General features: G+C 49.2%; 1 protein-coding gene across 10 annotated transcripts in view; it reads left to right on the forward strand.

Moving 5' to 3' along the window:
* RECQL5 (RecQ like helicase 5) overlaps positions 1–19,554 on the forward strand; it is a 59,101-nt gene extending 39,547 nt beyond the window's left edge. For 4 of the 10 annotated variants that reach the window (XM_050920597.1, XM_050920598.1, XM_050920608.1 and 1 more), the window contains 12 exons: positions 5,513–5,740; positions 8,019–8,118; positions 10,369–10,405; positions 11,663–11,721; positions 11,873–11,946; positions 12,521–12,614; positions 13,182–13,322; positions 15,128–15,801; positions 16,087–16,165; positions 17,219–17,467; positions 17,986–18,058; positions 18,220–19,554. In XM_050920597.1, coding sequence (XP_050776554.1) covers positions 5,513–5,740; positions 8,019–8,118; positions 10,369–10,405; positions 11,663–11,721; positions 11,873–11,946; positions 12,521–12,614; positions 13,182–13,322; positions 15,128–15,801; positions 16,087–16,165; positions 17,219–17,467; positions 17,986–18,058; positions 18,220–18,320 — 1,909 coding nt within the window. In that variant the 3' untranslated portion in view covers positions 18,321–19,554. The other 6 variants (XM_050920599.1, XM_050920602.1, XR_007768971.1 and 3 more) reach the window with 6 other exon arrangements.
* The last annotated feature ends 1,290 nt before the right edge of the window (positions 19,555–20,844 follow it).

Consider the following 20,844-nt stretch of genomic DNA (forward strand, 5'->3'; position numbering starts at 1 on the left):
CAAACAGCTACAAAAGCTTAAGCTACTGCTGACTAGCGGAATCCTCCTGCTATTGAGATGCTGTGGTGGAAATGAACCCAGGCAACAACCCAGCCTTACCCCAACAGTGCCGCGGGACTGTCCTCCACCTCCTGTTGTTGTTTTTCTGTCGTCTTAAACTTCACGTCTCTCTCCCCGCATCCTGTCCCTCTCTGGCTTGGGGTTCTTTCCTCGCTTGGCTCCTCTCCACTCTGCTGCTGACAGCCAGCTGCTGTCTCTGCCTGAGCGCTTTTTTTGTTGTTGGTCGTTCTGGAGATGTGAGGTTTCGGATTACATGTGTGCTGGGGAGGGAGGCGAGAAGTGAGTACAAGCTGAGCCTGGCAACTGGTACTAACGGTCTAGAGCGGAGCCCATGGTGCCAGCACTTGTTGGAAACTTCCTATGTATCTTCCTGCCAGCGAGGTCTCTTCTTGTTCCGATTAATGACAGCTTTCACTGGAGTAGTCTGGGTTGGGATCATATTGATTTCCTTTCAATAGTTCGGTTGCATGTTAAAGCAATTAACTTTCTTTATGCTGTCCAGTTTCCTGCTGGTTCCCAATGGGGAATGCACTGTTCTCTTGTGTTCTCTGAAGAAGCTGGGAATAAAGGGATGAAATGACAACGCCATTTCCTTTAGAAAAGAAGAGGAAAGAAGGATGATCTTGTGGTTAGGATGGGGTACTCAGAGGCAGGAGCTTTGTGTTATTTTCTCGGCTCTGCTCCATATCTCTGTGTGACCTTGGCAAAGTCATTTAACTTCTTGACGCTTCAATTTACCCTTCTGTATACTGGGGGCAATAATACCTACCTGCTTCAAAGGAGTGTTGAGGCTTACTTGCCACCAATACATTGTTCACTCTGCTTGTGTGTGGCACCCATAAGATGCGCCCCCACCCCCACCCCCCCGGCAATTGGCAACTAGCTGAACAATTGGTTTTTATTTAACTAATTCCTGAGTTGTCTTGGTGGTTTGTTCTGTTCAAGAGGACCTCTCCTCCCAAATGGTTGGGATCCCTAGTTCAGCAGACCTGACGTCCCTCCCTAGTGTATCTCACTGGAGATGCAATATTTTTTCAGAGACACGTAGTAGCTATGCTAACATAAATGCACCTTTCCCTGGTATTTTATCTTCCCTCTCTGGTTGGAGATAAGGGGCTGAAACATTCTTCACTGGACAAAAGCAGATGGCATAAAGAAAGGAGAGGCAGGGCACTGAACTCTGATGAACATCCTCGTTATCATCTTGTCTGCAGTGATAGGGTTTCACTAACATTTTGCATCATGTTACTGAAATTTATCAGTGCTTGCTTTTCTTTCTGTCCCTTAACACAAAATCAAGGGGGTTTCTCAGTGAAATGGAAGGTGACTACATTTAGAAAAACTGTCAGTCAGCCCGTGGAACTCTCTGCTGCAGGGAGAGAGACAAATACTATGGCTGGATTTTTAAAGGGCTGGATAATTTCAGGACACTTGTGACAATGTAATCTGAGATAATGGGTATAACCAATCTCCTGCTTCAAGGCATAAATTAACTGCTTGTGGGACTGAGGAAGGCTATCCCGCCATATAGATCGTTGCACAAATAACTAGGTACAGTAGAACCTTGATTTTTTTTTTTTAAACGCCAATCTTATGAACAACCAGTTATACAAACCCTGCTTCGCAGCCATGGGAACAGATCACATAACACAAGTCATGTCTCTGAAGAACAAGTCGTCATTCCTTCACACTCTGATTCCTTCAGTGCACTGGAAATGTTTACAGTGGTTTGAAGAAGAAAGTGGTACAGTGCATCATACTGCAACTTATGCACTGTGCCTGCTGCAATGGAGATGTTTAGTTTAATGAACTCTTCAATTTTGCGTACCACTCAATTACCAATGTGTTTTGTAAAAAGAGGTGTTATTGTATTTTATTTGTTTTGCCTTCATCTGAAGCATTAAGGTTTTGGCTGTTAACAGGACACCAATGGCTTCAGAGCTCCTCCGTTCTTTGCCGCAGCATTCCAGGGCAAAATCTTGTTTGTTGGTATTAGGGGGTTAAATGTACATGCAAACATCTTCCCCTCCCTCCTAACCCTGTCACTAAAGCTCTGAGGGGAAGGAGGGAAGCATGACCAGCCGCTATTATATGCATCACTCTTAACTCCAAGAGGAGTGGTGTGTGTTGGACTAATGAGAGAATAATGGTCACTTTTTTCTCTCTTTGAGAAACAAAGACCTGACTCACAGAAGGCCTTTGACATTTCTGTAATGGTGCTGCAGTGGCAGGACCCGCAGCACCCTGCCGTTCTTTTGGAAGGGTAGCGGGAGAGACTCAAATGTGTCTCCCTTTTTTCCCTGGTTGTGAAAGAACTCTTTCTCTGAGTTCAGGACCAGAATGAGTCAGTGCTGCTTTGCAGGGGGACAGAAAGCCATCTTTGTAGTAGCCCCTATTCAGCTTTCAGTGACCTGGGCTCATAGTACAATTCATTGACTGTCCCGATCCCCTTACCTGGGTAGTACTGTGTTCCTTGTGACTTCAGCACGCACACTCGCATTGAGCTCCTTTGGAGCCTGCTGCTTTAGTTTCTTCACCAGCTCTTGGCTGTGTTTTCTGCTTGGTAAATCAAAGCCCCTGGGCTGCAAGAGAGTTAATGAATTGGCAGTCATTATGGACTCTTTGTTGACAGAGTCCGCTTGAAATGCCTGGAGCCAACAGATACTCTGCCGGATTCCTTGCCATCTTCTGGCCAGGAATCCAGTTTTAACCCCTGCCCCCATTCCAGGCACCTGCTTGTAGATGTCACCATTCAGACCTGCCTTTAAAAGGTAGTTTCTAGTGGAGGAAATACTTCTTTTCCTCTTTTCCCTCTGTGACCATTTTGCTGCTGAAGCTGCCAAGCCAGCTGGAGTGCTTTTGGTAGAGAAGAAAAAAATGGCCTCACTCAACCCTCTAATAATAGAATAGTCGTCTTTTAAATGTGTGGTGTTTTAGTTGCAAAGCCTGTTAGAGGCTGAGCCCAAGTCTGCTGTGCAACACAGGTGCCCTGTGAAGTAAGTTCACTGGAGTTGCATCTTTGTAACTGACAGAAGAATGTTGTCAACTGTTTGGGGGTCTTATAACCTTAAGATGAGACTTGGCACTAAGGCCTAGATATTCAAAAACAAGCCATGCATATGAAATTTGGTTTTCTCTCTGTTTCCCAAGTGCTGCGTAAATAAATTCATCATCATCATCATCATATTGTATGTGTCCAAAATGTACTCGACACAATACATCAGATGCTATGTACAAATCAATAATAAGCAGTGTGCCATTAATCCATTTCCATGGCCCGGCTCTAGTAGAGAGAAGTGGTGCATGTGTGAGAGGGGAGAAAAAAATGAAATTACACCTCGACCCTGATATAATGTGAACTGGTATAACACTAATTCGGCTATAATGCGGTAAAGCAGCGCTCCAGGGAGGGCTGCGCACTCCGGCGGATCAAAGCAAGTTCGATATAATGCGGTTTCACCCATAATGCGGTAAAATTTTTGGCTCCCGAGAACAGCGTTATATCTGGGTAGAGGTGTACTTCAGTTGTATGCTCACTGGGGCAGGGAACGTCCTTTGTTCTGTGTTTGTACAGCACCTAGCACAGTGGGGTCCTGGTCCGTGACTCAAGCTCATAAGCAGGATGCTAGTACAAAAAACACATAAGAATAGTGGAGGGATTTTGAGTAAAATCCCTGCAGCTGTTGTTGATGTGTGGGAAAGTGAGGCACTTTAGAAAATGTTCCCTGTTCTAAAAAAATCCCAATCACACTTTTTTAGATTTAGCAAAAGCAGATCTCTGAGAAAAGTAGCAAATATGCAGTCCACACTGAAGACTGGTGTCTGCTTGTTTTTACAAAGTTATGGCTATTTGAAAATTGTGTCTTGAGAAAATGTCTGTCTGTACTTCGCTTAGTCACTGCTTCCCAGCTAGCTAAGGGCAGGTCTGCACTGCAGCTGGGGGCATGCTTCCTAACACAGGGGTTCTCAAACTGGGGGTCACGAGGTTATTACATGGGGGGTCGCGAGCCGTCAGCCTCCACCCCAAGCCCCGCTTTGCCTCCAGTATTTATAATGGTGTTAAATATATTAAAAAGGTTTTTAATTTATAAGGGGGGAGGGATGTCGCACTCTGAGGCTTGCTGTGTGAAAGGGGTCACCAGTACAAAAGTTTGAGAACCACTCTTCTAGCAGAATAGACAGACACACGCTAGCTCTGCTCAAGCTAATGCACTAAAAATAGCCGTGAAGCGAGGGGTAGCATGGGCAGCAACATAAGCTAGCCACTTGAGTACGTACGTAGGGGATCCAGGTGGGTTTGTACTTGGGTGTGTAGCCTGAGTCACTGCCCACGCTACCCCCTGCTACCCTACTAATTTTAGTGTGCTAGCCCAAGCAGAGCTGTGTGGACGTTGTGGCAACTCAGCCTTAACCCCTGGGGTCTGAACTCCGGTGGCTAGCCCTAGTCTTCGCCAGAGCGGCAATGTCCAGCCTGCTATTTTTAGCACACTGTCTCAAGGCCCTCTAATGCAAGTGTCTGCCTGTGCTGAGAGGCTCCAGCTGGGTAAAAGAACTAGCCTAACATCCTTTGAATTACCACTGTGATCTCTGTAACGTAAAATAAATGAGAAACTCACCAAAACAGTGAGGGTCTGTGCAGCAAAACTGATCTAAATACATTTATCTCAGAACCCCAAACTGATCAAATGGAACATGTTTATCTGAGAGCCCAGAACTAGTGCAAGTGTACAGGGCCTCTCTGTGAGACTGAATCAAGGCTGCATCTTGTGGCTCTGCTCTGACAAAAGTTAATAGTAAAACTTATGCGTTTTCAATCAGACTTACCTTGAACTGGGTAGTAAGGTGTTGACCAATCCACAGCCATGTCGCCTCTGGCTCTTCCATTGTTTCAGCAGCCTTTGCGATCTCCCTGATTCAAATTCAGAACAAAATCATCTTTGGAGTATGAACAAACTAATAGGCCTGTTTTTCCCCCTTCCACTTAGCGCTCCAAACACATAGTGTAAGGGCAGCTGAATTTCTGCTTGTGCATCATATTGGTGTGTGTGGTAATAGTGTGTGTAACCTGGGGGATTGGGGTGGTTGTCTGTTTGCAGTAGCGCTGCCCTAAAGGAGTGAGCATTCAACAGCGCCCGGTGTTGGCCTGACTGTGCTCTTACGGAGGTCAGTGTAAAACTCCCCTTGACTTCAGTGGGGGAGTTAGGCCAACACCAAGAGCTTCTGAAAATCCCTCCTGAAAAGTCCAAAACAGGTGAGTTTGGGACAGCCCCATGTTGCCCTTGCTATGGTGACTTCCTTCACCCCACCCCATGTTGCAGATTTGATTTGCAGTATTACATATCTTCCCAGACTGCTTTCACCCCTTCCATGCCCCCCCCGTACTTTACCTCCCCTTGCAGTAATAGTTCTCCCATCAGCATGTTGCTGTTCCCTTCTTTCTCTTGTCTCCTAGATGTCGCCATGCTGCCATAGCAAAGTACTTTGGAGATGTCACCCCCCCTTGTAACAAGTGCTGTGATTACTGCAAAAACCCAGGAGCAGTGAAAAAGCAGCTAGATTCCCTGGAGCTGAGCAGCAACAGCTGGAGCAGAACCTGCATTGGACCCACAGGTTCCTCTCGGGATGCCTATGACCCAGAGCTATATGAAGGAGGGAGGAGAGGCTCTGGAGGCTTTAGCAGGTTTGGATTTGATTTCTCAGCCTCCCAGAGACTGTGGCGCATTCTGTTGGGGAGAGTGGAGCTCCTCCTCTTTGGACCCCCCCCCCCCCCCCCCCCCCCCCGCTGCCAGCTCAGCTGCTCCTAATTTCAGCAGATATTTCTGTGTGGTGTTTTCTTGTCACTTATGGTCTCAAGGCCAGGGACTTTTTTCCATACACTGTGGCTGGCTCAATCAGATTCATATGCCTGGGAGCCAGAAGGTGTCCTCAGATGATCTAGAACAATTGATTGTCCCACAGAATGTAGCTGGTTTAAGGAACTGTCCTAAATTTTACATCTGGGCTAGGAGACAGAGGAACTAGACTTTAGAGAGACTACCCAAGTGGCTAGTTCCAGACTTCTCCTGGATTCTAGTCCTAGCACTGACTCACTAACCTAGGGCAAGTTGCTTAACCTCTGCGTCTCTGTTTCTCCTTACCTGTAAAACAGAGATGGGTGTTGGGAAGTGTGATTAAATCTATATAGTACTTAGCACACTTGGATGATGGTGCTATAGACATGTGGCGTGGTGGTGGTGGTAATTATTAGTTTTCCCCCAGTGTGTAACTCCTATTTTGCAAGGGAATTTTGTGTTTGAAGGCAGAAGGCTGTTAGCATTGGTGGGCTACAGCCATCATGTGGTCAGACACAGTGCAAGCGTCTCTGCACACTTCCACCTATGCAGCTCTGTCATGATCTGCAGCACTGACTGCCCTTCCAGCCCTCTGCTTCCACAGGTTGACACAGATTGGTAGCTTTAGTCATCAGATGACCCTGGCAGTATGATGAGGCCAAATTACTAGTGATCCTGACCAAATTACAGTAACTCCTCACTTAACGTTGTCGTTTGTTCCTGAAACGTGCAACTTTAAGCGAAACAATGTTAAGCAAATCCAATTTCCCCATAAGAATTAATGCAAATTGGGGTGAGGGCTAAGTTCCAGGGAAATTTTTTTCACCAGACAAGACTTTTATTTATATATAATTTTATTTAATAAAATATATATATTTGTGTGTGTGTGTGTGTATATATATACATACACAGACATATACATACACACACATATACATACACACACACACAGTATAAATTTTAAACAATCAATTTAATACTGTACGCAGCACTGATGATTGTGGAGCTTGGTTGAGGTGGTGAAGGCAGAGGATGGAGGCGGGTGGGATATTTCCCAGGGAATGCCTTACTGCTAAATGATGAACTAGCACTCGGCTGAGCCCTCAAGGGTTAACACATTGTTGGTAATGTAGCATCACACTCTACAAGGCAGCATGAATAGAAGGCGGGGAGACAGCATGGCAGACCTGAGACAGAGAGACACCTCGTGTGTGTGAGAGACAGATGTGCATTGCCCCTTTAAGTACGCTGACCGCACTGTAAGTATATTGCCTTTTTAAGTAGATGAGCAAGTTGAGACAGCAGCTGCTGCCAGGAAGCTCCCTCTGTCCTGAGCCCTATTGTCCCCCAGTGCTCTGTGAAGATGAGGTACAGGAGTAGGGGGAGGGGGGCACCCTGGCATTAGCACCTCTCTTCCCCCTCACCCTCATGCACAGCAAGCAGGAGGCTTCTGGGAGCAGCTCCAAGGCAGAGGGCAGGAGCAGTGCACAGCAGTGCAGGGAGGGACAGCTGAACTACCTGGCAGCTGATAACCTGCTGGGTGACTGCCGCGCAGGGAACTTAGAGGAGTGGGGACTGCCAGTCCACCCTGGTTCCAAGCCCCCACCAGCTAGTTGCAAATGGCTGCTCTTTCTGCAAGCAGTGGACAAAGCAGGCGACTGGCAAACAACGTTATAAGGGAGCAACTTTAAACAAGCATGTTCTCTAATTGATCAGCAACATAACAACGAAACAACGTTAACCGGGCCAACATTAAGTGAGGAGTTACTGTATTTGAACCCAGGACTCCAAAGACAAAGGCTATTGCTTTAACACAGGGCACTGCTTGCCACCTGCTTTACTGATTTTGTGCCGCTTGGCTGTACCTTCTGTTCAAAGCTGTAGTGGTCACTGAGGACCCAGCTGTGCCAACCGTACCCGCTGTTGTTGATTTCAGTGGACTCTTAGTTGAGGAAGTACTGCTCAACTTGAGTAAGGATGGCAGAACTGAGCTCTAAGGTATGGTCATAAGTCCATTGGAAAACACCTTCGTGATATGCTTCAGGTTTCCTAAGGCCTTTAGACCAGCTACTGCTTCCTCTGTTTGAATGTGTATCCCTCTCCTAACTCTCTTGGCTTCTCATCCAGGTATGACGAAGGAAACCATGGGAGCGGGGACGAAGCCAGTGAGGAAAATCGGAAACGGGAGTGGTGCAACTTCTACAAAAAGCAGATGAATCTGCGTAAAGTGAGTTGACATCCCTTCTCTAAGAGATCTGAGGGCTTTTGGCCTCTGTGCAGTTTACCTGCCTCTACTGCAGACATAGCAGCTTCCTGTGACTAGCAGCAGGACACTCAATGGTGTAACTGATAAAGCCTCTCTGGGTGACCAATGGACATTGGCAAATGAAACACCAGAAGTCTGTAAATCTGAGAGCTAGGATAGCTCTCCCTGGTTTTACTACATTCAGATATACAGGCCTTGTCTCCAGACTCTGGACCAGATCCTCCCATGCCAGTTTTCCTGTGGAATGGGGTGCTCAGAGGAGGAAAGCGCTCCACGGTTTCCTGAGCTAATTTGTCCATTCGGTCTGGGGGTGTTTTCCACCCCCTCACTTCAGTCACTCTGATCTCCCATGGACCTTGGAGCTCTACCAAAAGTCAGAGCCATCTGCTCAGATTCAGGAGCCACCTGACTATTCCTCCTGCTTCCTGGAAATATATTTCCATTAACATTCCACAGTGCAAAGTGACCTCTGCAGAAAACTTAGCACAACCTCAGTCCTCTAAGCATTCCTCCAGAGGCTGGGGGTGCAGAGGGCTAGTTGGTGGATGCATTTCCAGCTGGCCCTCGGCCCCTGGACCAATCTCCAGATGGAGATCCCTCCATTGGTAAGGGGCAGAGTAGAGGGAGGATGTGCTATGAAGATTTTTGATGTCTCCTGTACCTCTACAACTTATTGCATGGAAAAAGGTGAAGGATCTTGGGGAGTGATGGGATTCTTGTAAATGGAGACTGGCATAAAGGGAACTAGCTTGTTATATGTAATAGATCTAACCATTTTGGGGAAATAATTATGCTGGGCCCTCTTCAAACTGCTCTCAAGGTCTGTAATTTTAAAATCCCAAAAGCTCCTCTGATCAGGCCTTGAGGTTCAGATAATTGAATGAATAGTAGCTTTGCATCCAGCTAGGTGATAAGTCTCTGGTAAACCGGGAGCCTGCATTTCTGCTCCAGGAAGAATTGGAAAGTACAGCAGCCTATGTCTGTGCCCTGCAGGGTAAACCCCAGCACAGACAGATAAAAAAGGGCTGCCAAGAGACGAACCAACAGTGCAGGGAAATGGCACCATCTGCCCCATATTCTTCCCCCTTCCCTCCTTCAACTCCTGTGCACCATGTCCTGCCCCCACCCGTCTCCCCTCAGGGGATTAATGACTGTTACTGGAGCAGGGGGCTGAACTCGGAAATCCACCAGTAGAGTCACGTATATTTAACCCTCTGAACCACTAGCATCATAATGATGATACTTCATCCTCCTCTGGAGCTTTTCTGCCCCAGATCTCAGTGCTTCAACACGAACAAATATAGCCTCCCCCCACAACTGCGAGGACAGGTCAGTGTTACTCGGACCCATCTGCAGCATGATGTAATAAGGCACAGAGCTTAAGTGACTAGCCCAGGGTCTCTCAGTGAGCAGTGGCAGTGCTGGAAATAGAATCCAACCGTCCTATCTCCTAAGGCTTGTGTAGGGGAACAGTTAGTTTGCAGCAAGCTGGGCTGTGAATCTGTCCCTCATTAGCCTGCTGTGTGGACCCTGCTGATGCGCTTTGATCTAGTCCTCTTTGAAATGGGCTGAGATCAGAGCACATTAACGAACTGCTAATGCATTTCAGCAGGGGCCCTGTGGACAGTTTGTCTGCGACAGGCTAGTGCGGAGTAGATTCACATCCCAGCTTGCTGCAAACAAATTGTTCATGTAGGCGTCCTTAGTCTTCCGCTCTGACCGTGAAACTGCATTTCCTACTAGCATCACTGCTGCAGTGTGGTGCCCATGTTGTCCTCAGCTCCTTAACAGTAGCTATTGCTACATCCACCCTTGTGCCTTGCTGCTGCTTGATCTGGTTTCTATAAATTGTTCCAATTGCTGCCTTTACTACACGGTTTTGATCCCATTTCTCATTTATGTGAAGAAAATCTTGACGTTATTTACGAGCTGGCCCCGCCCTATTCTAGTCAAGGAGATCGTGTCTGCTTTAACATCTCTAATATTCGACTGGCCTCAGTCAGCCCCTCTGGCCTTTGCATTGCAACCCTTACCTGCTCCCCAGTCTCTTCTGTCCTTTTTGCTGCCTTCCCTGCACCTTTATAATTTTGGCATCATCCTTCCTGGAACAGGTGACTGGAGCTGCATACAGGGTCTCTTGTGTTCTCTGTAGTCCTACATATATGTTGCTCATGATGGAAACATTTGACCTCTCTCTCTCTTTTCCTGCAGGGCAAAGAACCAGAAAAAGATGACTTTGTCCCTCCAGGTAGCTCTCTCCATTGGTTTATAGTTTTACCAGATGGTCTCGATCAGTGAGAGAGTTCCATGGGAAGGAGAACACTGTGGTTGCCTTATGTAGCACCAATATCTGGGAATAACAAAGAATGTGACTTAGTCCTCTTCTGTGGCTGGATGTTCCACAAGGAGGACACAGCTGAATCGATCCACACTCCAACTGTTGGGAACCAGGACCAGAGCAGTGGGTCCCTGGCTGTGGAACTCCTTGCTGGAAGGGGTCGGATTAAGCCCAAATCAGAGATTGTTCAGGTCAAGATGTAGATTGCATCCTTCTGATACAGCCTGCCCCAGGGGAACACTTTTTGATCTGGGCTTTCGGCCTCTCTCATTTTGTGCCACGTTTAAATACCCCAGTTCTGGCACCTGAGGGAGGTTTTGCTGTTTTGACCTGTGCCATTTGGAGCTTTGTCAAGCGGCAGAATTATTGCTACAGGCCAAAGGGCTGCCCTACAGCAGTGGCTCTCAACCTTTCCAGATGAGTGTTCCCCTTTCAAGAGTCTGATTTGTCACGTGTACCCCCAAGTTTCACCTCACTTGTATTTTGTCTGATTTTGTAAGTTTTTAGAAGTGTCCCAGCACACTATTACTGGCAAATAGCTGACTTTCTCATTTTTACCATATAATTATAAAATAAATCAATTGGAATATAAAAACTGTACTTGCATTTCAGTGTATAGTATACACAGCAGTATAAACAAATCATTGTCTATGAAATTTTAGTTTGTGCTGACTTTGCTAGTGCTTTTTATGTAGCCTCTTGTAAAACTAGGCAAATATCTAGAGGAGTTGATGTACCCTCTGGAAGATCTCTGAGTACCCCCAGAGTATACGTACCCCTGGTTAAGACCCACTGCTCTACAGAATATGTTGCTCTGCTCAGCTTCCCCCACCCCCATCTTGCCCTGAATGAGGTTGTTTTTTCTGAGAATTGAAGGCCCTGAAAGGGGCTTGCTGGGACTGAGGGCTCTTTGACGAGCAGCAAGTCTTGTGCTTGTGACACAGATATACCCACCTCAGTGAAATGTCACCTCTGCTTCCTCCTGTTCTTGAACTTGTCCTCCCCCACCGGCTCAAGGGGAACTTTGTAATGGCCTGTGGGTGGTGTGGTGAGAGGGCAATTCCAAGAGATACCATACTAACACTCTTCCTGGTAAGGGTGATGGGGTGGCATGGCAAGGAATGGAAAGGTGGAGAGCATCTCATTAAAACGTCACTTCTCTGGTAGATGCAGGCTGCCCCCTGAAAGACGCTGCCAGCCGGAAAATCTCCAAACTCACGGTCAAGGTAAGGAAAGGCCTGCGTGAATACAGTGCGACGTTCTCACCCCCCGGCTGGTAACTCTCGTCTGCCTGCTCCTTCCTGTCCCTTCAGAGTGTGTGGGAGAAAGGCAATGCCATTCCTGCAAGAGGATCTCCTCTCTCTCCTTTGGTTTTAGGCCCGAGAACACTGCTTGAAGATGTTGGTAGAAGCTCTGAGCAGCAACCAGAAGGCAGCCCCGACAGGACATGGGTATTAAACAAGGCACAGGAAGGGGTAGAGAGAGGAGATCCTGATAGCAGGGCTCTCCTTGCTCTGAGCAAGATCATTGTGTGCAATGGTCACCCTTGTCAGTGAATCGCCTCTGGGGCTCTGCGAGAAGCCTGACATGCAGTGCTCTTCCCTCCATCCCCATTCATATCTCCTTGCTGGGCCCCACAGCTGAGTTCAGCTCCACGGAGCATCACCAAGCCCCCTCAGAGTGCTCCAAGCCTCCTGGGTGCTAGTCCCACCAGCTCCCTTTATGGTGATTCCAGGGCTTGCCGTTCCCCTTTGCCCCACCAGAGGGGGATAGGGTACTACACAAAGTCCATGCAGACTCACACAAACCAGAGAATCTCCAAATGTGCGAGAGGAGAGAGCCAGACTTTGACACAAATCTGCACTAAAACAGCCCCGTGACTACCATCTGCAGTTTTTGCACATTTGGCTTAAATCCCAGCCCTGCTTCCGCACCGGCCCTCTCCCAACACTTCACCAAGGTGAGCACTCCTCTCGCAAGTGGAGAGCTGTGTCCTACCTGAACTGACCGCAGCATGTGTTGCAGGCCAGACCCTCATGCCTGCGCCGTGGAGATGGAATCTGAGGCTTTCAGAACCAGTAAAACGTCCAACTTGTACAAGGCAACTGTGCTGAAGAAGGTAGGGAGCTTGCAAGGGGGGAGGGAGGGAAGCTGGAGCTCCTCCCTCCTGTCCCTGGTGTCGCCACTGCAATAGCCCTTGAGCATTATACATGTTAGACTCAAGGGTCGCGTTCCCGCCATGTGTTCCAGCTCTCGCTCTGCCCTGCTTACCTCCCTCCGGCTGTTTCTTGCTGGTGTCCCTTCCTCACTGGATTCTTCCTCCCTGCTGGCTGCAGTCCAGCTGTTGATCAGAAATCCACCTGGGGCCCTTCCCATCTCAGTGAACATCCATGAAGTGCTGTAAAAACATCTGTAGCCATCAGAGAGCAACCCAGCCTTAAAAATAAGGAGGGCAGGGGGTTGCCCTGACCACCCTGTGGCCGCACCATCATTACATGGTAGAAATATCCTGAGTTGGGCTAGGCAGTTGGCTCAAGCCATCCTGGGGTAATTCATGGCCATAAGGCAGGAGCAGCCCTTGGTGGAGACCTGCCCTTTGGCAGTGAGGATTGCGATGCATGCTGAGGAAGAGTGAGACGTAAAGACTCCGCCATTGGGTGATGTTGTTCTTCTCTTCTAACACAAGGTAGCGGAGATCAACAAAGCCTCGAAAGAAGGGGAGCTGTATCCAGCATTCAGGTCAGGAGCTGGTAGCGGCAGCAGCCCCAGGACAAAGTCTGAACCCTCAGCTGAAGACAACTTTCTCCCTGCATCCCAAGTCTATTCGGTGAGTACATGTGGCTGCTGCACGGAACGATGACAGGGCTTGCAAAGCCTATTGCCTGGAAGTATTGTGACCATGTCAAACATCATGTGCCCAGCAGGTTGTATGAAAACACCCAATGCCTGAGCTAGAAATGGCCCAGGCAGTTTTTGGCTAGGCTGTATAACGTGCTTGAGGCGAAGCTGGGCAGAGAGGAAAAGGTGAACAATGGGTTTTGGGGTATGGTTCTTTGCAAGGTTTGTTGCTTAGCTTTGGCTGAGTGTTTGCGGTGGAATGTTTTTCCTCTCCTGTACACAGTGCTCTTGTGGTGAGGACAGCTCAACCCCCTTGTCATGCTGGTCTCCAGCTTTTCAGACTGTATTTTGCCAAAGAGGCTCCCCTCCTATCTGACTTGTCATCACTCAACCAAGGATGCTGCCCATCCCTGTATTCTGGGGCTACAGCTTTCCCCAACCCCTGTCCCCCTTACTGTGCAGCCATGACTGCTCTGATGTGTCTGCTTCTGGTTTTAGACAGTGTGTGCTCCCTGAAAGAAATGTTCTGCAGAGTGGCACCAACACAACTGGCAGACCCAACACTAGACCTGGCAGTCATTGGCAGACTCCATCCAGCGACACTGGACTGGCTGGCTTAAGCTCTGTAGCTCGTTACCTATCACTAATCCCTCTCCTCTCCCGCTGCCAGATCCAACCCCAGAGCGGTGGTGGCTGAAAGCTATTACCATCTTGTGGCTTTTCAGTAGATCTGTGAAGTGGGTTTGCTGGGGTCAGCACAGCAAACGAGCTCACACTGCAGAAACCACTCTTGGTACTGCCTGCACCTTTGTTGGCAGCCTCAGCAGAGAGGCTGCAGGACGTCAGAGAGTGTAAGGCTGGACTGAACTATTCTTCAGCCCAGCGTGGCGATTCCTCTGGGTCAGGGTGAAGCACTTTGGGAGGGGAAATTCATCCTGCTGCTTCCTGTGCTGTGGGGAGCTCTGCTGGCCAGGGCTGTGAATCTGGGTTCTTTCACATTCGTTGGCAGCTCCTGCACATTGCTGTAAGCCAGGGCACATGGCTGGTGTGGATCATAGATGCCCCCAGTACCTGCCTCTTGTGCCACAAGAGGGAGAGCTTGGCACAGCTGCCTGCAGCATGCCCTCGTGCAGCTCCTCCAGAGCCTCCTGCTGAGGTTCTGGCTGTGTTTGTCCCCACATCTCCTATATACCCATCCCGTCCATGGCCCCATGATGTCACAAGTTCTCATCAGCCTCCTCCTGGCTCTGGCCAAGATGGCCATCCATTCCAAACTCAGCAGGGAGGTTCTCTGTGACTGGAGGGGTCTTCTTCCATTCCCTGGGCAATTCTTGCCTCTTGGTAGCATCCACTGATGCCTTGGTCTCCTTTGCAGAGCAGTGGGCATTCTCCAGCGTTCTCTGCACGGTGTGCCCATCCAGTTCCCTTGTTTTGCACCTTTTGTCCTCCAGTTTTATCAGTTTGGTTCCAGGGAATCACTTTTCTGGGTCATGTGGCCCCTCCCTTACCTGAGGGGGCAGGCCGTTAAGTTGGTGGCTCTACCACTGCCTTCCTGAACTCTAACAGACAGTACCTTTCACCAGCAGTAAAGTCACAAGTCAAAATTAAGCCATCTCCATTGACTTGTGAATAACCTCCTGTGACAAACCATGTGCACGTAATGGAAGGAACCAAGTCTCCATTTTGTGTGTCCCAGTGGGTTGGGTGTGTGTGTACACAGGGAGACAACATCCTTGGCAATGTCTTTGTAACCCTCTAGTGCCCTCCCTCTGTCTTCTTCCCTTTTCTTTGTAGTTTAAACCCAAGCGGATAGGAGCTGGGTCTCGAAAGAGTTCCAGCCCGTTCCAGACTGCTGCCAAACTGCTGAAGACAAAAGAGGAGAGTGGTGCGAAGCCTGTGGAGAGGGAAGCGGATAGTCCAAACTGGCAAGGTGACAGCGAATGTGATTCAGAAATGGCCGGAGTCTCTGTCGTCAAGAGCAAAGAAAGGGTGGCCAAAGTAGTACACGAAAGTGCTGTGGAAGCAATACAGGCCCCTGACAAGAAGGGACAGCAACCCAGTCCAGATGCAGATGCCTCCCTGTCAGATGGCCCTACCAAGAAGACCAAGCTCACCAAGAAGCAACAGCTGCTAGCAGAAGCAGCCAGAAAAGAATCCCAGAACATTTCTAAATTCTTCTCTCTCACCAAAGCTGGGCTTAAAACCTCAGGATGTGCCTCAGCAGAGGAAGACGATTGTTCTGTGAGTGAGCTATCTCAGTCTCGTTCTCAAAGAGTATGTCAGGAGAAAGAGGAACCTCAGGAAAAAGATGTCTCAGGAGGAGCTTCGGCCGGGCAACCGCAGATGGAGGACCATGAGTCAAGGAAGATGGAGGAAGCACTGACTGAGAGAAGTCAGGACTTGGAGTCGACACACCACCCTGGATCTGAAGCCACACAAGCAGGATTAGATGGTCAGACAAAACCAAGGTGAGAGCTTTTGAGGTCCTGCCCCATTCTTTCCTGCTTTGCCTAGTCCATCCCACAGCGGTGTCTCATTAGCTAATTACACATGCAGCCCTTTGTGCTGCATTGATAGTATTTAATCAGTGTTATAACTCTGAGCTGGTCTGGGCAGGGCGCCCCGTTCACGCTTTACTGAAATCTCTGCCACTCGCTAAATATTAGCCTGGTGAAGTCTTCATCTCATAGCAGTCCCTGTCATTGAATAATCAAACAAGCAGAAATGATCTTGTCCTTTCTCTCCATTCCCAGCAGTGACGAAGCTGGTATAGAAATTGAAACAACCTGCCCTGGGGAATGTCAAGGTAGGAAGAGGCCAGGATCAGATGAGGTGAGACCTTCATGAATTTCATTTTCCTCCCCTCTGTCTGCTCAGCTTTGTGCCCAGCTTCTCTCTGGAAATGACATGCCTGGTCTAAACCTCACCTGGCAGGATCAGTCATCCAGGTGTAGTCCAGTCTCGATCCCAGCAGAAAGCAGCAATATGGTCTGTGTGGGAGCCTGCACTCCTGGGATCTAGGCCTGGCTCTGCCACTTATGCACAGCGTGACTCAGGCAAGGCACTTTTGGAATGGTTCTTGGAGGTGCTGGGCACCCACAGCTCTAACTGAAATCTGTGGACACTGTGGGTGCTCAGCACTTCTGGCAATCAGGCCCTTCCCCTCTGTGTCTTTTTCCCCCTCTGAGAGATGTAGATGATGATACCTACCGTCACCTGATGCAAGTGTCTCCACCCCTCTGTCACAGCTAGGAAAGTGATGTTTGATCAGTTGAGGGTAGCCACCAAAGCTGACCCTATGGACCAGTCAGTACTAGGTGATCGTGCAGCAAGGGCTGAGCACTCTGCCTGGCCTTGCAGCCCCTAGCCTAGGGTTTGACATCCATGACCGTCCCGAGACCTGACTGCAGCACCATCCCCATGCTTGGGGTGAATTTGAGAGAGGCGCTAACTGTTTCACTCAAAAGCAGAGCGAATTGCCCTTGTGGATCTATCCCGGGCCTCATTTCCTGCAGAGTCTAGCTAGGTTCACCCCAGGGGGCTTTCCCAGTAGGTATCCAAGAAGATTTCCCTAGCACTCTTCCCTCCAAGCACTTAGGCACAGAAATCCCTGGAGAGGCGAATCCCACAGGATTTCTTCTAAGGCCCTTTTCCTTTGTGATGGGGACAGCGGGGCTGCTTAGATTAATGCCTCAAGTACCTCCCCCATGACTAGCCCAGGGCCTGTCTCCAGGGGACCAAGTTGGCTAAATGTATTCCTGCCTGGCATTCTCTGTGGGAACAGCTTGCAGGCTGGCATGGGAATGCTTCTGCCTCATGTGGCAGCTTGGGCCTAGGAGTCTGAAACTGCTGCATGAACGGCTGCTCCTTTTCGCGCTGGTCTAGGATTTGGAGAGCCCTGCGACAAAGAGGTTGCAGGCGGCAGCATCTTCCATCCTGTCACAACCAGAGGGCAAAGGCATGGGCCCAGTGAAGAAGAAGGTGACTTTTGATCCAAGTTTGTCACAGGTTGATAAAGAAGGAACTACCAAGACCATCCAGCCAGCAACCAAAGGCGTGTCCCTTAAAGAGACAGCAGATATTGTCGTCAAATACTTGACCCCTTTCTACAAGGGTGGTAAATTTGCTTCCAAGGTAGGGCACAGACAACAGCTTTCTCTATCAGGAGGAGACCAGAACTGTGTCTCCTAAGGCCGTTTGGGACAGAGGGTGAGGGGTGCATGATGCTGGTGGGTGTTCAGATTTAACTACGAGGTCTTGCTGCTACTTGGTGGTAGGGTGCGTCCCCACCTGCCTTAGTGACCCAAGAAGTGAGACCCATTCTGGAGAGGAATGGTGAGTGGTGACTGCCATGGTGCTATGGGGATCCCAGTTATTCACTTTGGATTTTAAAAAGCAAAAACTGAGCCAGGAACTAAGAGCAAATTCAGCCCTTGTACGTGGAGCTGCTCAGGGTAAAAACAGACAACGGGGCCCCGATCTCGCTTGTGAACGTTAAGCACCACTGTAATACAAATAACAGTTGTTTCTGTTACGGCCCGATGGTGCTAGAGGCTGTGCAAAGGTATGCAAACCTACACGGATTGTGTGATGAGAGGGTGATGCTGCCATGGGTAGCCTTCGCTCTGCACTTTGATTTCTCTACCCTGCAGGAACTGTTCAAGGGATTTGCCCGACACCTTTCCCACTTACTGACTGAGGAGAAGAATCCTGTCCGCAAGGCTGGTGAGTTGCCAGGTGGGGGGTGGGGGGATGTGGCTGTGGGGTGGTATCATGTAGACAGCTGGGGATATACTGGTATTAAATGGGTCAATGACCTGTTGGGGGGGTGGGTGCTGCAGATTCTGCCAGAGTCTCCTCAAAGGGGCTGTCCCCTCTCTTTGCAGTGAAAGAAGAAGCACAGAGACTCATCAAGGAGTTTTTCAAAACCCGAGTCAGGTGTGAAAATGAGACAGACTGGCAAGCGCTGCCCAGCTCGGAAAGATGATACTGGTTCTTCAGCTGTGTCCATTCCCTGCTGCAGTCGTTGGAACCAAAGGCTCACGGAGACACAGGGGAGTTTTCCATTCATGTTGCTGCTTGTTCTCCATGGCATCTGTGCCAAGGGTGTGGCCTTGAGAACGTCTCTAGGGAGGTGATCCCTGGGAATTTGTCTGCGGAGCTCCTCCGGTGCCTAAGGGACGACGAAGTCCTTCAGCAGCCCTTGCTAAGAGGTCTGGTGTCTGCCAATGCTGCGTAGCTCTGAGGCCTCTCTCAGCCGTGCTGTGATGCAGCCCGCTGCTGCTGCTGGCTGAGAAGGGCTTAGAATTGCAGACTCTGATTCCAAGTTGGGTGTGAATCCTGCTGCTCCCCAGAAGTGTCTCTGATCCTCCCCACCCACCCCTTCTTGCGCCCTCCCTGCCCCCTCCCTTGCCTTTTTATTTAAATGTTACCAATAGAAGCCTTACGCTGAAAACACATTCAAAGGCCCACGCTTTGCTCAGGGTTTGTTGATGCGAGCTGACGGTTAAGTTCCTAGAGGGGACGTTTATTTTGAAAAAATGTTTCGGTTTAGACAATGGGACGTGCAGCGTCTCCTTTCCCAAAGCTGGGGATCCCCTGCAGGCTTTTTTTTTTTCTTTTTTTTTTAAACCACCTTGAAGTTTGGCTTTATTCTGGCCAGCTCTGTGTGCTCGTTAACTGGCGTGGGCATTAGTGCCTTAGCCTGGACAGACTGGCAGCTCTCTCCCCCCCACGCTCCCCCTTGGTTGTGCATTATAAGGGGCAGCATCAAGGTCGATGCACTTCCCTAGTATTTGCTCGTAGCCCCTGGAAGCCATATCCTTTCACTGTGCCTAAACCAGGGACTTAGGACCGAGGATGCTGCTCCTGGTACGGCCAATTACCCACCCGCTGCTGTGGCACTCATAGATCCAGTAGCTGTGGTGCATCTGCTGCTATATTTATGCAAGGGCCTGAACTGGAGAGAGTCAGTGAGTTGTAACATGACCCTAGTGTGCCCAGGATTGTCTTTCACACTTAGTTTTTATGGGGCTCTGCCTTTGCTCTATGCCTAGAGAAGATATTGGCCTTGCTGGCATTAATGCTGCTGGATCAACCTGCAATCTTAGAAGCCAGGAATGGAACAGGCTTCTGAATAGTTTGTACTCGGGGAAACTGGGCTTTTATATGTTACCGAAGGGTGCATGGTAAACTGACAATAAACTGAACGTCACAGTTGCGATGGGCTCTCTTTGCCTAGTTCCTGCTGTTTCATTACATGTGATGAGCGCTGCTGCTCCTGGTTATCTTACTGAGCACGCACGGAGCATTACACCGTGAACGCCTGGGTAAAAGCAGAGTCACTGGTCCCTTGAACCACCAACTGATGAACTGAATGTTAGGAGTTGGTGGCTAGGAATGGGCAGTCGTGTTCGGAACACACAATTCTTCTCTTCCTCTAGAAGTAGTTAGCTGCTAGCTGGAATCTCTGTGCAGACCTCGAAGAGCCAGCCTCCGCTGGCAGCTAGCCTGAGTTTCCAGTAGCTCTAGCTCCCATTAGTTTTTGAGGGGTGGTGTAAAATGAGTTAGTGGTGCAGCGTGTCTCAGACATTTCTGCTTTTATATGTGCCCTTGCTGCTTGAGCTGCAGCAGCATGTGTGATTTTGCTAAGTAGTAGCTTTCAACACCCCCGATGCTCCAGAACTGCATGGTCACCTCCCAGGCATAGCAGCCTGTTGTGCTGTAGTAAGGTAAGTGCTTTACATGCTATTATTATTGTGGACTAGGATCTTTGCATTGCCATTAAAAATCCCCTGGAACTCTTCCTGGGAGTAGAGGATTGCCTCCCTGTGCTTAGCCAAGACTTCCCAGCAGCGGGGGGTTGTTCAGTTGTCGACCTACTTTTAGTCCTCAGAGGTACTCTGGCCGTAGCTTGTCAGTCCATGGGATCCTAGTGGTTCACTTCTGTTAGTGTTCTGTACCGCCCTTGAGGGCTGAAAGGGGTAGGAGAAGCTGCCTCCTTCCATGCTGACTAGGGGCTCCAGCCAGGAAACGCATAGGGCGCCCCCTGGGGTGGGTGAGGGAGATTGATAGGCTTATAAGAAGAGAACTGGCAGAGGGTGTTGACAGCAGAGGAAAGAGAAGCTCTGGGTCTAAGTGTCCTGTTTCTCTTCCTCCTTCTAGTCTTTCACAGTGCCCTGGTGCTGCATCAGCCCTTCCAAGGCCCTGGGAGAAGGGAGGGTGGGGCCAGTTTGTTAGAACTGCCTCCTGCCTGTGTGTGTGTGTTTTGGGGTGGGAGGTAGAGAATATACAGGCAACAGGTCTAAAGCAGTGGGGGCCATTTCAAAGGTGAAGGTTGAATTGCCCTGAGGATGGTTTTGTTTCTGCTAATGGTTAATGCTATACTTTATACTGTGCTGTATTTAATAGTTAACGTTGTACTTTGCTTAGGGAGAGGACCAGCCAACAGAACTCCTGGCTTCTAGTGCCAGCGAATCAGGAAGCCATTTAAGCGCTCTGACAAAGCGGAC

This window comes from Gopherus flavomarginatus, chromosome 12 (assembly GCF_025201925.1).
Source record: "Gopherus flavomarginatus isolate rGopFla2 chromosome 12, rGopFla2.mat.asm, whole genome shotgun sequence".
Classification (NCBI taxonomy): Eukaryota; Metazoa; Chordata; order Testudines; family Testudinidae; genus Gopherus; species Gopherus flavomarginatus.